The sequence below is a fragment of the Bombina bombina genome, chromosome 7 (genome assembly GCF_027579735.1).
Source record: "Bombina bombina isolate aBomBom1 chromosome 7, aBomBom1.pri, whole genome shotgun sequence".
Taxonomy (NCBI): domain Eukaryota; kingdom Metazoa; phylum Chordata; class Amphibia; order Anura; family Bombinatoridae; genus Bombina; species Bombina bombina.
The window spans coordinates 568,836,308-568,851,563 of NC_069505.1; the positions used below are offsets into that span (position 1 = coordinate 568,836,308).

Below are 15,256 nucleotides of genomic sequence, written 5' to 3' on the forward strand. Positions count from 1 at the left end.
TGCTCTCCGACATCGACGCCACTATATTAAAGTTATTAACCCCTAAACCGCTGCCCACCCACATCGCAGACACTATTTACATATTATCAACCCCTAATCTGCCATCCGACACCCAACATACTAAAGTTATTAACCCCTAATTCCGCCGCAACTATAATAAACCTATTAACCCCTAAACCAAAAGCCCTCCACAATGAAATATACTAAATAAACCTATTAACCCCTAAACCGGAAGGCCCCCCCCCCCATGGAAAGATGTTTATAATTGCATTCTCTATCTGAATCATTAAAGTTGAAATTACAGTCCATTTAAGTGTCCCAGTGATGAAAAAAGGATTGTGCAATAATACAAATTGACAGTAAAAGGTTAATTAAAGGGTTTTTTTAAGACTCTTTTCCTATTGGCTGCATTGTTTTACTTTGATGCTGATCTGTTTTAAGCCTTTGAAATTAACTGTTCACCCTTTAAAACTAGAAAATCCAGATGTTCGATATTTCAGGCAGGCTACTGATTTCCAACAAATATGCTTCTAATAAATTTAAACACAATAGGATAACTGGTAAAGAAAAAAAATATTAGATACATATTTTGGTACTGGTGCATTTCTCACAATAGCTTCAATCCCCTTTTCAGTGCTACTTTTACATCTTTATTTTTTAAGCTGTATATCAGGGGATTGAGCATGGGGACGGCAGCTGCATTAAAAAGAGAAAACAGTTTGTTATAATCCAAGCTGTCCATAGAGGTTGGAATCAGGTATTGGCAGATGATAGTGGTGTATAGGAGAATGACAACTGTGAGGTGTGAGGAACACGTATAGAAGGCTTTACATCTCCCGGTGCTAGAGCGAATTCTCAAAATGGCAGCAATGATAAGAATGTAGGAGATTAAGGTTAGAGAAAAAGGGATCAAAATGCCAAGCAAGGTTCCCTCAAACTGAATGACAAGTTCAAGAGCAGTGGTATCACTGCAAGACATCTTAATTAAGGGGACAATATCACAGTAAAAGTGGTTTATTACATTAGTAGTATAGCAAGTAAAATGTAATACCAGGATGATGTGAGGTATAATTTCAATAAATCCAAGTACCCAACAGATGGTCGCCAACAGACCACATAGTCTACGGTTCATGATCATATGATAGTGCAAAGGGTTACAGATGGCAACATAACGATCAAAACTCATGCCCGTGATTACTAACAGTTCATCAGCCATTAAAGATAAAATGAAATACATCTGTGTCATACAAGCGGGTAAAGAAACACTGTTATCCCCTGATATGTAGTTCAGAAGGGCCTTATGTAAAGTGAGAGTTGCATAACACATGTCCAGGAAGGATATATTTCCTAGAAAGAAATACATAGGTGTGTGCAACTGATTAACCAGGCAGATAAGCAGAAAAATAGTCATATTTCCACCAAGGGTGATGAGATATATGAGAAGAACCAGAAGGAAGATCATAGTCTGAAGTTCAGGGACATCAGAGATACCCTTCAGTATGTAAAATGGCACCATGGTCTGATTTGCCAGCTCCATCTTTATAAATAGCTGTTTTCTAAAAACTCATGTTCCCCTTATTAGAAGAAAAAATGGTATATTGATCATTGATTAGTATCCTAACAAAATATACAAAATTAGATTTATTTATTTTAATTTACATTGGACTAGTTTGGGTAAACAGAGAAGTATAAAAATAATGAACCAGTAGGCAGTATATAATAATAATGAACCAGTAGTCAGTATGTTATAAAAATGGACCAGTAGGCAGTAAGTGATAATAATGGACCAGTAGGCAGTAAGTGATAATAATGGACCAGTAGGTAGTAAGTGATAATAATGGACCAGTAAGGCAGTAAGTGATAATAATGAACCAGTAAGCAGTATGTGATAATAATGAACCTGTAGGCAGTATGTGGTAATAATAAACCAGTAGGCAGTATGTGATAATAATGAACTATTAGGCAGTATATGATAATAATGAACCAGTAGGCAGTAAGTGATAATAATGAACCAGTAGGCAGTATGTGATAATAATGAACCAGTAGGCAGTATGTGATAATAATGGACCAGTAGGCAGTATGTGATAATAATGGACCAGTAGGCAGTAAGTGATAATAATGAACCAGTAGGCAGTATATGATAATAATAAACCAGTAGGCAGTATGTGATAATAATGGACCAGTAGGCAGTAAGTGATAATAATGAACCAGTAGGCAGTATGTGATAATAATGAACCAGTAAGCAGTATGTGATAATAATGAACCAGTAGGCAGTATGTGATAATAATGAACCAGTAGGCAGTTTGTTCTCTAATTTTTCTCCCTTTAATGTGTTCCCAGTGGTCCATTTTACCTGCTGGAGTGTATTTGTTTACATTTGCTCATTTTGCCTGTTATATGCACCCAAAATATGAGAAACAAACGTTTTCTATGTATAAAAGCCATGTAAATAGCAGACAATAACAAAATAATATAAACTGTAATAAGAAAGTAATAGGAAAATAACAACCAGAGACAGACAGACAGTCGAACGCCTGTCTGTTTCTCTCTGGATGTTATTTAATTCTGACCTATGCTTCTTATTTAACTTAATCATATATATTTAACTTTATGTAGTGGACTTTGCTGTGGATAATGCCCTAAGATTTTTTGATAGTAATTGTGGACAGCTTTTCAGCAAAACTATATTACTATAAACCCACCCCTGACTGCACCCGGTTGCGGTGTCTCATAAAACCATAGATTGTGTTCTTGTAGGGATCTTTTTCAATCGCTGAATTCTCTACAATGGTTCTTTTTATGCTGTAATCTGTTCATATTAGGGGGTAGATTTATCAAATGTCGGGCAGACATGATCCACTGTAGCGGATCATCTCCGCCCAACATTGCTAAATGCAAATTGCTAAATTGCAGAAATCCAAATGACATTCCAACAGCCTCAACTTCCGGACACCGTTTTTTAGAGGAACACCATATTACGACCAAGGAATTAGAGAGAACCTCCATGAAAAGGAAGAACTCCAACACAGACGAATTCCAACACCCTATGGAAAAAAGAAAAATCACAGAGGAAAGAGGGGCGGAAGGAGAATAAACAGCAAGAAAAAGCAAGAACAAACTAAGAGCCCAGAGAAGAAAGTCATCTCCAAAGGGATTTACAATCTCAGCACTATTACTCTGATGGACAAAGAAAATTCTGTTCTAAGCTACGGCCTCTCATTTGCCCCATCCAAGGGCCTTAACAAATTTGATACATTTGTTAACGTCAAACAATTCACAAGGAAATTAACATTAAAACGACATTTTATTAAATCACCTATTGAATTTGATACAAGACTAATGGTATCGAGACAAGGTACAGAACATGGCACAGATCCCTATCAACACTCTGACCTGAAGCCCAGTTCATCCTTCTATCCTACATCCAGTAAGGGCAATGCCATCGAAGCCTTTGAGATGATGGTATGCAGTGACCTGAGAAACATCAGTCAGAAACAACTGACTAGACACAAACATAACTTATCCAGGAGTCAAATGCAAACCATTAGAGCACTAGAAAATAACAAAGACCTAGTAATAAAACCTGCCGACAAGGGGGGCAGCATTGTAGTCCTGAACAAAGAAGACTACAACACAGAATGCAGAAGAATTCTATCTGACAAAGAGACCTACGAGGTTATGAGGAACAACCCTGTAGGAGGTTATAAGAAGGAACTGGATAGGATTTTAGGTGAGGCACATAGTAACGAGATTCTCAATCATAAAGAATTCAGATATATAAGCGTGGAGCATCCAATTACTCCTGTCTTTTATTACCTCCCTAAAATCCACAAGACACTCCATAACCCTCCGGGAAGACCTATCATATCTGGCATAGAGTCTTTATCCAGCAATCTGTCGGAATATCTAGACAAAAACCTCCAAAAATACGTGATACAATTACCATCCTATGTAAGAGACTCGACCCAGGTTCCAAGGAGGACTTGGAATATACTATAAGTGTCATGAACAACAACACCTATAACTTAAGATTCACTCATGAGATCAGTAATACTGAGATCACATTTCTGGACCTAAAAATAACAATTGAGAATGGGGAACTCAAGACCTCTACATACTTTAAACCTGTGGACTGTAACAACTATGTCCACAGTGAGAGTTGTCATCACTCCAGATGGAAGGAGAATATACCCAAAGGGCAGCTATTGAGATTGAAAAAGAACTGCTCAGTTCACAACCTATGGGAAACCCAGGCGGAAGAACTAAAAACACGTTTCCTGGAGAGAGGATACGAAGAAGAAAAACTCAACAAAGACATAGAGGAGGTCAGAAGAAGAGACCGCAAGGAGCTTCTAAAGTATAAAAACAAGAAGAATGTGACAAACAGTAACATCAACTCTATAGATGTCGCATTCATAACGCAGTACAGCGAAAATAGGCGTACCATAGAGAAAATAATAGAAAAACATTGGCACCTACTGAAAAATGATGACATCATAGGAGAAACGCTCATTGGGAGACCGAGATTCATTTATAGAAAATCGGATAACCTTAAGAATATTCTATCTCCTAGTATTCCATGTCTGAGAGCAACACAAGTGAAAGATGTATCAGGGAAACATATCAAAGGATTCTTTCCATGCCCTAGCTGCAAGGCGTGTAAGAGAGGTTTGAAAATAAAGAACTTCCTCTCCCACAACTCTAACACCAAATATGAGATAAAGAACCTGATAAGATGCAGCAGCAGGGGCGTGATTTACATAGTACAATGCAGTTGTGGGCTTCAATATGTTGGACAGACCTCGAGGTGTTTGAAAGATAGAATATGGGAACACCTGTTACAGATTGAACATGGCAACACCGACACTGCCTTGTATAGGCATTTTTCCATTCAACATAAAGGAAACATCAAAGATCTCAACTTCTATGGAATCCAAATAATAAAACCCAATTGGAGGGGAGGCAATTATGAAAAGAAGCTTCTGATCGCAGAGTCCAGATGGATTTTTGATTTGGACTGCCTTTACCCGAAAGGTTTGAACAACAAAGAAGACCTTTCCCATTTATTGAGTCTGAAGTAATTATACATTGATAACACTATGGAAACCTTTCTAAGACTTCTACGTCTGAACATATAAGTAACACATCTATGTAAATATACAAGGGATATCGGTATAAGTAACACAAGATCCTAGTATATGATTCCAGAAAGAGAGATTTATACATCTCTAAGACCTACATATCAAAAATGATTTATATGGTTCTCTAATAGGATCTTCTTCATGATATATTTAAACTCTATTCAGTCCCACTGCCTATATCATGCAGACTATAATATAGCTGATCTCAGTAAGAATCCACGGAATCCCAATATCAAGTTAGAGGACTCCTCAGTTGTCGCTAACACTGATAACACATAGCCCCCACAACAATCAATGGGGAATTTGATCAAGGAGATAAATAGTCTGTTTTCCGAGCATTTGATACTCTTTCCAGAAGTCTTGTTATATATGATTATATGTTTGACACCTAAAGTTAACCATAACTACAGTTAGTCTATCACCTACAGTTAGTGAGTGATAATCCTAGACCTTACTTGAAGATAGTTGCCACCCCAGACTGTATCCATACAACTTTAGATGTTTAGGAGATAATCCAATTAGGTCAGATACAACACCCACAGAACATTTTTAAGGTGCATGTTGCTACAGAATATTTTAAGGTGCTTGTTGGCACCAACGAAGGGACAAAATCTAGATGTAAGTCTATGAGGTCAATAGTGGATCTATAGAATTGGTCAATTTGACACTCTTGTATATAGTAACCACAAGGCCACCCCCTATTTACTTAAATAGTTGTACGATTGGAACGATCTAATATACAATACCCAAGCCTGTAAATATACTTTATTATATACGACTTATTACCATTCTTGTGGTTTCTAACTGTGTTCTCTCTGTCTTTATCTTTATTTGATTTTTATATTTTTATTTAGAATTACCATTTTGCCTAATACAATCCTTGAACATAGGATAAGTCTCTCTTTTTTTGGTTTCATTATGTTTTTTATGTTTTTCATGTTTTTCCTCTGAATATCACCTTTCATAATATGATCTGTCAATATAGAGCAATCTAATCAACTTTTGAGGATATAGTAATCTCGCAAATTAATTAGATAAATTACGATTATATGATCCATTTTGTATTATGAATTAAGGTAACATTCAGATGCATGCAAATTCAGGATATACCAGTTGACACTCTAACCAATCACTCATATAACAATTTTACCATAATCCGGATGATAAACACTGGTTCCATTTCCGGAACCACACCGGAAGTTCGCGTTCTCACGACTTCCGGTTTTACGGAGTCACAACATCCGGTAGAGCTTAATTGCCTACAGGAAGCACAATCGACTTCCGGTTTAAGGGGCTTGTACCACTCGATATCGGTAAATACGGACATGTTAAAATGCCCGAATTGAGCAGGTAAACCAAGCCACATAGGACGAATAAGCAAAGCTATATCCCTAATAATAATAATAACTAATATGAATAATTAGAAGCTTGTTAAATGGGAACATGGGAAAATTGATAACATAATTGGACCACATCAACATCCGGTCCAATAGATAAACATATCCGGTTTATCACTTCCGGTTCAGCAAATTTTGGCGCAAAAATTTTGGCGCAATTAAAGTTTAACATGATTGGTTAGACAAGGGTATAAAGGTCTTTGCTCACCTAAACCATATGATAGTCTTGAAAAAGGCCTCTTTTGTGGGCCGAAACGCGTTGACAAGTATATGGTGAGCTATATTCCTTTTAACTAATGAATATTTAAACAGTATTATACTATGCTATTATCTTTTATTCACAGGTTTTGAGGACTTCCCAGATTCATTTTACTTTATTTTTTCTACAATTTTTTCATCTCTACATATCCCTCATTGTTAGGATTACAACTAAAGGGACACTTCACACTAATGGAGTAACATCCAGGGACACTTCCCAGATTCATTTTACTTTATTTTTTCTACAATTTTTTCATCTCTACATATCCCTCATTGTTAGGATTACAACTAAAGGGACACTTCACACTAATGGAGTAACATCCAGGGACACTTCCCAGATTCATTTTACTTTATTTTTTCTACAATTTTTTCATCTCTACATATCCCTCATTGTTAGGATTACAACTAAAGGGACACTTCACACTAATGGAGTAACATCCAGGGACACTTAAGTTTTATATCAAATTTGTATATGTTTTTTCTGTGATCACGTTCACTAGTTTGTGTACACACTAGTTGTTTTCATTTTTTATATATTTTTTACACATCTTTTTTCACATTTGGATCGAACTATATTTTACATATTTTTCACACAAATTTGGACTGTTTTCTGTTTTATTGTTATATATTTTTTGTGGATCACGTTTTTTTGTGGATCACGTTTTTTGGAGTTAACCATCTGAACACCACCACTATATCATTTGACAATTTTTCTGTTGTTTTTATCACCTCCAATATTCACCAACATTTTTGAATCATTAACTAGATCACTCACCCCATGGACTAACGTCAATTGTTCCTTTTTTCTTTGTATATTTGCCGCAGTACGTTATTCTATATTTGTAACAGTACATATCTGTTAGCGTCCCTACGCCTCCACTCATTCATTTCATATGGGAGGTTAATATATATGTGACATTTTTAATCTGTTTTAACCAGGTCTATTGGTAAATGTTTTAATTTAACATAAGTTTTAATGTTAACATGGATCCATGTCTATCTATGTAATTTATATTAAATTTTTGTGATACCTTTGTGAAAACCATCTAAGAGTTTTTTTGCTACACACTTATTTCGAATCTTGTCCACACATTTATATAGTGCCATCACCACATTTGTGGTCCAGTATTAGTGCTACACAATCAATACAGTGTTATTTCCACTTGTGGTCTAGCATTACAAATATCCTTTTATATTACTTTAACCCATACTAGACCTTGCCTCTTCTGGCGCTCCTATCTAGTCATTTCTTAGGTATTTATCATTGCACAAGCATTTCTGGTGAAATGGTTGTGCAATGCCGCCCCCTGCACATTTGCTGCCAATGGGCCGCTAGCAGGGGGTGTCAATCATCCTGATCGTATCCGATTGGGTTGATTGCAGTCCACCACCTCAGAGGTGGTGGGTGTGTAAATGTGCAGCGGTCTTACGACCGCTGCTTCTTAACTTATGTTTCCGGTGAGCCCGAAGGCTCACGCGGAAACAGCAGCATCTGCTGCTTCATAAATCTACCCCTAGGTTTTCAAACAGTTATTGATAAGTAATGCAATTTAATTTTTGACTTTAGATACTTTTGTATCTCTTTCCAGGTTAAACAGACAGTGACAAATGGAAATATCTGTTTCGCTTTTTAATTGCTTTTATTTTAGTATCTTTTAGATACTGTTACCCATATCTGTTTTTATAATAAGTTAATAAAAGTTAAGTTTAATGTTTGGCCTCTCACACCCCCTACTCATTAAGTTAGTGCCTACAGGTATATTTTTTCTCTATCTTTATTTTTTATGTAATTTCATCATACCCTGGCACCCCCACACTCTCTATTTAGGGTTCTGATGAGTGTATGGGAAATACTATTGAGATATAATATAGCACACAGTTCAGCCTCTTCATTTTCCTTTCTAATATGAAAATACTAAATACATTTTTATATTAAATAACATAAAAAAATAGATTGGGAGTACAGTACACTTCAAAATGCAGCCATTTGACAGATTGTATAGCCCATGTTATTGCATCTAAAGGGACAGTCTACACCAGAATTTTTATTGTTTAAAAATGTTCACCTAGATTACGAGTTGTGCGTTATAAGTAAAATAGCATCATTATGGCTCATAACGCTGCTTTTTTACGCCCGCTGGTATTACGAGTCTTGTAGCTACAGCTGTACCGCACACCTTTTTGGCTGTCACGCAACATAACTACTGCAGCTTTTAAAAAGTCCTTTTCCTATGGGACTTGCACAGCGCCGGTATTACGAATTTGCCTCTATGGCCAAAAAGTGAGCGGTACAGGCTATAACTACAATCCGTACCGCCACCTGAAAGTCAGTAGTTATGGGTTTCACGTTACAGAGCTGTAACATAAAACTCATAACTAAAGTGTTACAAAGTACACTAACACCCATTAACTAAATATTAACCCCTAAACTGAGGCCCTCCCCCACCGCAAACACTAAAATAAAATTGTTAACCCCTAATCTGCTGCTCTGGACATCGCCGCCACTATAACAAACATATTAACCCCTAAACACTAGTTAAATATTATTAACCCTTAATCTGCTGCCCCCAATGTCGCCGCCGCCACCTGAAAGTTAGTAGTTATGGGTTTCACGTTACAGAGCTGTAACATAAAACTCATAACTAAAGTGTTACAAAGTACACTAACACCCATTAACTAACTATTAACCCCTAAACGGAGGCCCTCCTGCACCGCAAACACTAAAATAAAATTGTTAACCCCTAATCTGCCGCTCTGGACATCGCCGCCACTATAACAAACATATTAACCCCTAAACACTAGTTAAATATTATTAACCCTTAATCGGCTGCCCCCAATGTCGCCGCCACTATACTAAAGTTATTAACCCCTAAACCTAACCCTAAATCTAACCCTAACACCCACTAACTTTAAACTAATTAAAATAATAAGAAATAAAAATTACAATTAATTCCTAAATTATTCCTATTTAAAACTAAATACTTACCTGTAAAATAAAACCTAAGCTAGCTACAATATAACTAATCAGTATATTGTATCTAGCTTATATTTTATTTTTATTTCACAGGTAAGTTTGTATTTATTTTAGCTAGCTAGATTAGTCATTAAATAGTTATTCACTATTTACTAACTACCTAGTTAAAATAAATACAAAGTAACCTGTAAAATAAAACCCTAACCTGCCTTACAGTTAAACCTAACATTACAATACAATTAAATAAATTAAATTAATTAAATAGAATTATCTAAATGACAAAAAACAAGAAAACACTAAATTACACAAAATAAAAAAGAAATTATCAAATATTTAAACTAATTACACCTAATCTAATAGCCCTATCAAAATAACCCCCCCTCCCCCGAAAAAAAAAAACACCCTAGCCTACAATAAACTACCAATGGCCCTTAAAAGGGCCTTTTGTGGGGCATTGCCCCAAAGATAACAGCTCTTTTACCTGGCAATAAAAAATACAAACATCCCCCCCCCCAACAATAAAACCCACAACCCACACAACCAACCCCCCCTAAATAAAAACCTACCTAAAAAACCTAAGCTACCCATTGCCCTGAAAAGGGCATTTGAATGGGCATTGCCCTTAAAAGGGAATTTAGCTCTTTTCCTGCCCAAAGTCCCTAACCTAAAAATAAAACCCACCCAATAAACCCTTAAAAAAACCTAACACTAACCCCCGAAGATCCACTTACAGTTTTCGAAGACTGGACATCCATCCACATCCAGCCGGCAAAATCTTCATCCAAGTGGACAGAAGTTCTCCTCGAAGCCGGCAGAAGTATTCATCCAAGCAGGAAGAAGTCATCCTCCAAGCGGCAAGAAGTCTTCATCCAGACGGCATCTTCTATCTTTTTCCATCTGGCGCAGAGCAGGTCCATCTTCAAGACATCCGGCGCGGAGCATCCTCTTCTTTCGATGATCAACGTAGAATGAAGGTTCCCTTTAAGGGACGTCATCCAAGATGGCGTCCCTTGAATTCCAATTGGCTGATTGAATTGCTGTTCCAATCAGCCAATAGAATGCGAGCTCAATCCCATCGCCGGATGGAAGAAGATAGAAGATGCCGTCTGGATGAAGACTTCTTGCCACTTGGAGGACGACTTCTGCCGGCTTCGAGGAGGACTTCTTCCCGCTTAGATGAATACTTCTGCCGGCTTCGAGGAGGATTTCTGCTCACTAAGATGAAGACTTCGCCGGCTGGATGAGGATAAATGTCTGGTCTTCGAAAACTGTAAGTGGTCGTCGGGGGTTAGTGTTAGTTTTTTTTTAAGGGTTTATTGGGTGGGTTTTATTTTTAGATTAGGGTTTGGGCAGGAAAAAGAGCTAAATGCCCATTTAAGGGCAATGCCCATACAAATGCCATTTTCAGGGCAATGGGGAGCTTAGGTTTTTTAGATAGGGTTTTTATTTGGGTGGTTTGGTTGTGTGGGTGGTGGGTTTTACTGTTGAGGGGTGGTTTGTATTTTTTATTGCCAGGTAAAAGAGCTGTTATCTTTGGGGCAATGCCCCGCAAAAGGCACTTTTAAGGGCCATTGGTAGTTTATTGTAGGCTAGGGGTTTTATTATTTTGGGGGGCTTTTTTATTTTGATAGGGCTATTAGATTAGGTGTAATTAGTTTAAATATTTTATCATTTCTTTTTTATTTTGTGTAATTTAGTGTTTTTTGTAATTTAGATAATTCTATTTAATTAATTTAATTTATTTAATTGTATTGTAATGTTAGGTTTAACTGTAAGACAGGTTAAGGTTTTATTTTACAGGTAACTTTGTATTTATTTTAACTAGGTAGTTAGTAAATAGTGAATAACTATTTAATAACTAATGTACCTATTTAAAATAAATACAAACTTACCTGTGAAATAAAAATAACACATAAGCAATATACAATATAACAATTATTTATATTGTAGCTAGCTTAGGTTTTATTTTACAGGTAAGTATTTAGTTTTAAATAGAAATAATTTAGGTATTAATTATAATTTTTATTTGTTATTATTTTAATTATGCTAAAGTTAGTGGGTGTTAGGGTTAGGGTTACGCTAGGGTTAGGGTTAGGGTTAGACTTAGGCTTAGGTTTAGGGGTTGTGGCGGACTCCCCGCTACCCCCGACTGGGTTGCACCGTAAACCGGGTCCTTCCTCTGCCTGGAACAAGTGGCTATGTAGCCCAGGAAAGTGATTCTAGCAGGGGCCCACCCAAATAACTAGACAGACTAGCATTCAGGTGAAACAAGAACTGATTTTATTGAAAACACACACTCCTTTTATACAGACAGCTCATCTTGATAAGAACAGAAGACAATGCCCCTGTACCCAGGGGTGGCGGTTCCCAAGGGAGCTCCCTTCCAACAATCACCTCACCTCTGGGCCATTCTAAGAGGCAGCAAACCCCAAAAGAGCGGAGCTCTGGGACAAAGGGCCACTGGAGCGACCTAGGTCAAAGAGCACCGGCCATCCTGGCTGATGCGGCGACCAGCTCTTCCAAGAAGACATTTAATACATACAACAATGGGAACAGAAGGTCTGGGGGGGATCGCGGTTGCTCTGAGGAGCCCAAAACCACTGAGGAACAGCTGGGGTGAAGTCTATAGGGGGGCAAAGGTTCAGCCCCTGCAGCCCAGTATCTGTGACAACTCCCCCCCCTCCAGTTCGGCAGACCCGGCTAGATCCACACACGGGCCGGCCTGGGGATGTCCGTAGAGTTTATGCCACTTCAGTCCGCTGGGAAAGTCCATCAGCATTCACATTGCTCTTTCCTGGTCGGTACTGGATGTCAAAGTTAAATGGCTGCAGGGCTAGGCTCCACCTCAACAGTCTCCCATTGTCCCTGGAAACCCGGTTGAGCCATACTAGGGGTTGTGGTCAGTAAGGACGGTGAAGGGTCTCCCATATAGGTAGGGCTGCAACTTCTTCAAGGCCCATACCAGCGCCAGACACTCCTTCTCAACCGCCTTTGGCCGGCTCGGGTCGCTGCTTACCACAGCCGACTCGGTGGCCTAAGTACTGAACTTCCTAGCGCCCAATGGTGCACTTATCTGGCTTCAAGGTTAGGCTGGCGGCTCGAAGATGATCTAAGACGACACCTAGGTGGAGCAGATGGTCCTCCCAGGTCTCGCTATAGACGGCGATGTCATCCAGGTATGCACAGGCATAGTCCTGGAGGCCATCCAACAGGCGGTCTACCATTCTTTGGAAAGTGGCTGGGGCGTTCTTCATTCCAAACAGCATGACCTTAAACTGGTATAAGCCGAAGGGAGTGATGAAGGCAGACTTGAGGATGGACTCAGGGTCGAGGGGGATGTGCCAATAACCCTTGCATAGGTCGAGGGTGGTCAGGAAGTGGCCCGGGCGATTTGATCTAACAGGTCATCTACTCGGGGCATGGGATAGGCGTCAGCGGTGGTTCCATCATTGAGTCTACGGTAGTCAACGCAGAACCGGGTAGTTCCGTCCTTCTTGGGTACTAACACTACTGGGGAGGCTCAGGGACTGTTGGACGGTTCAATGACACTGAGGTCCAACATTCCCCGGAGCTCCCGGTGCATACTGTCTCTGACGGCTTCTGGGACCCTGTAGGCAGCCTGCCGCAGGGGGGTCTGTCCCGGGGTCTCCACCCAGTGGATGGCTGTGGTGGTAAACCCAGGGACAGAAGAGAACATGTCACTTCTTTGTTCTAAGAGTCACCGGACCTGCCTTTTCTGTCCAGGCTCTAACCTATCGTCTAGGGATATGTCATCTACCCCCTGGGGGTGTCAGTAGGTCGAGGAAGCTTGGGCATTGGAAGACTTTCAGAGTACTCCACAGCCGGCACACAGATAGCGGCCACATCTCTGGGTCTCTCTATGTATGCCTTTAACATGTTCACATGAAAGGTCCGACGGATCCTTTCATTTGAACCCTTCGCTTCCAGGTATGTGGTGTTGTTCAGTTGTTCCACAACCCGGTAAGGTCCTTGCCAAGAGGCCTGTAGCTTGTCGGTTTTGACAGGCTTCAGAGCGAGGACCTTCTGTCCCATGATCAGGGTTCAGGTACGGGCATTGCGATCGTACCATCGCTTCAGCCTGTGCTGAGAGGCTTGAAGGTTCTCGCTTACATGGGCAGCCAGGTCCTTCAGCTGGTCTCTGAGCTAGAGTACGTACTCCACAACAGAGTGCTCTTCCCCCCCGGTGGCTCCCTCCCAGTGGGCTCGTACCAAATCTAGTGGGCCCCTAACCTTTCGACCATATAGAAGTTCAAAGGGGGAAAAAACGGTGGATTCCTGAGGCACCTCTCGATATGCAAAGAGGAGGTGTGGCAGGAATCTCTCCCAGTCCTTGTGAGTGGCCAAGAATGTCTGAAGCAGTTGCTTTAGGGTCCCGTTAAACCTCTCACACAGCCCATTCATCTGGGGATGGTAAGGGGCGCTGTGCAGGGGTTTAATCCTGCACAACTCCCAGAGTTGTTGAGTGATTTCCACAGTGAACTGCGTTCCCTGATTGGAAACCACTTCCAGAGGGAAGCCTACCCTGGTGAATATCCGGAGCATTGCATCTGCTATGGTCTCCGCCTTGATATTGGCCAAGGGGATTGCCTCGGGGTATCGGGTGGCATAGTCCACCACTGTAAGGATGTATTTCTTCCCTGAGGGGCTGGGCCGGGCTAATGGCCCCACAATGTCTACTGCCACTTGGCTAAAGGGTTCCTCAATAATGGGCAGGGGATGGAGGGGGGCTTTCGTATGGTCACCCGTCTTTCCTACCTTCTGGCAAACCTCACAGGATTTCCAGTATTCCTTAATATTGGCTGTAATGCCTGGCCAGAAGAAGGTTTGAGTCAAGCGGTGGTGGGTCCTTTGCTTTCCTAAGTGGCCGGCTAAGGGGATGTCATGCCCTATGTTCAGTAGGTCGGACCGAAACTTCTTCGGTACAACTAGCTGGCATTTTGACACCGGCCCTTTTCTCCTCTTGGAGATCCAGTACAGGAGCTCTCCCTCCCACTGGAACCGTTTGTCTCCGGGGCATCAGCACCTACTCAGTCTCGGTAAGGAGCTAGGGTCGGGTCTCTCAAGGTTTCTTTGGTGAAGTCAGAGGGGGTCACCCAGGAGGGGGTGTCAGTAAGTTTGGGGTTAGTGGGGACAGGCAGTCGGGGAAAGGTAGGAGTCAGGGTGGAAGGTCTTACCTGGGTCCCCAGAGTTGGTGAGGTGGCTTGGCATCTGGCCTGCTGGCAGGTAGTCACTGGGCAGGTATCCGGAGAGACATCCCCCACAAAGGCAGACACAAGGTAGACGAGGTCGTTTCCCAACAGGACCTCGGCAGAGATGTGGTGCATAACCCCCACTTCTACATTGCGGGAGTCGGTTTTCCAGTCCAAATGGACCCAGGCTGTAGGAATCCTGAGGACCTCACCTCCTGCTACCCCCACAGCAAGGGTGCACCCAGTGCAGCCAGAGGGGGGAATGAGGTGAGATTG

At 40.5% G+C, this 15,256-nt stretch overlaps 1 protein-coding gene across 1 annotated transcript; it reads right to left on the bottom strand.

The window, feature by feature from the left end:
• Positions 1–607: 607 nt before the first annotated feature.
• Positions 608–1,537, bottom strand: LOC128636585 (olfactory receptor 1038-like). Its single transcript, XM_053689578.1, has one exon. It carries the CDS (start codon positions 1,535–1,537, stop codon positions 608–610), a length of 930 nt encoding a protein of 309 aa, XP_053545553.1.
• Positions 1,538–15,256: the final 13,719 nt, after the last annotated feature.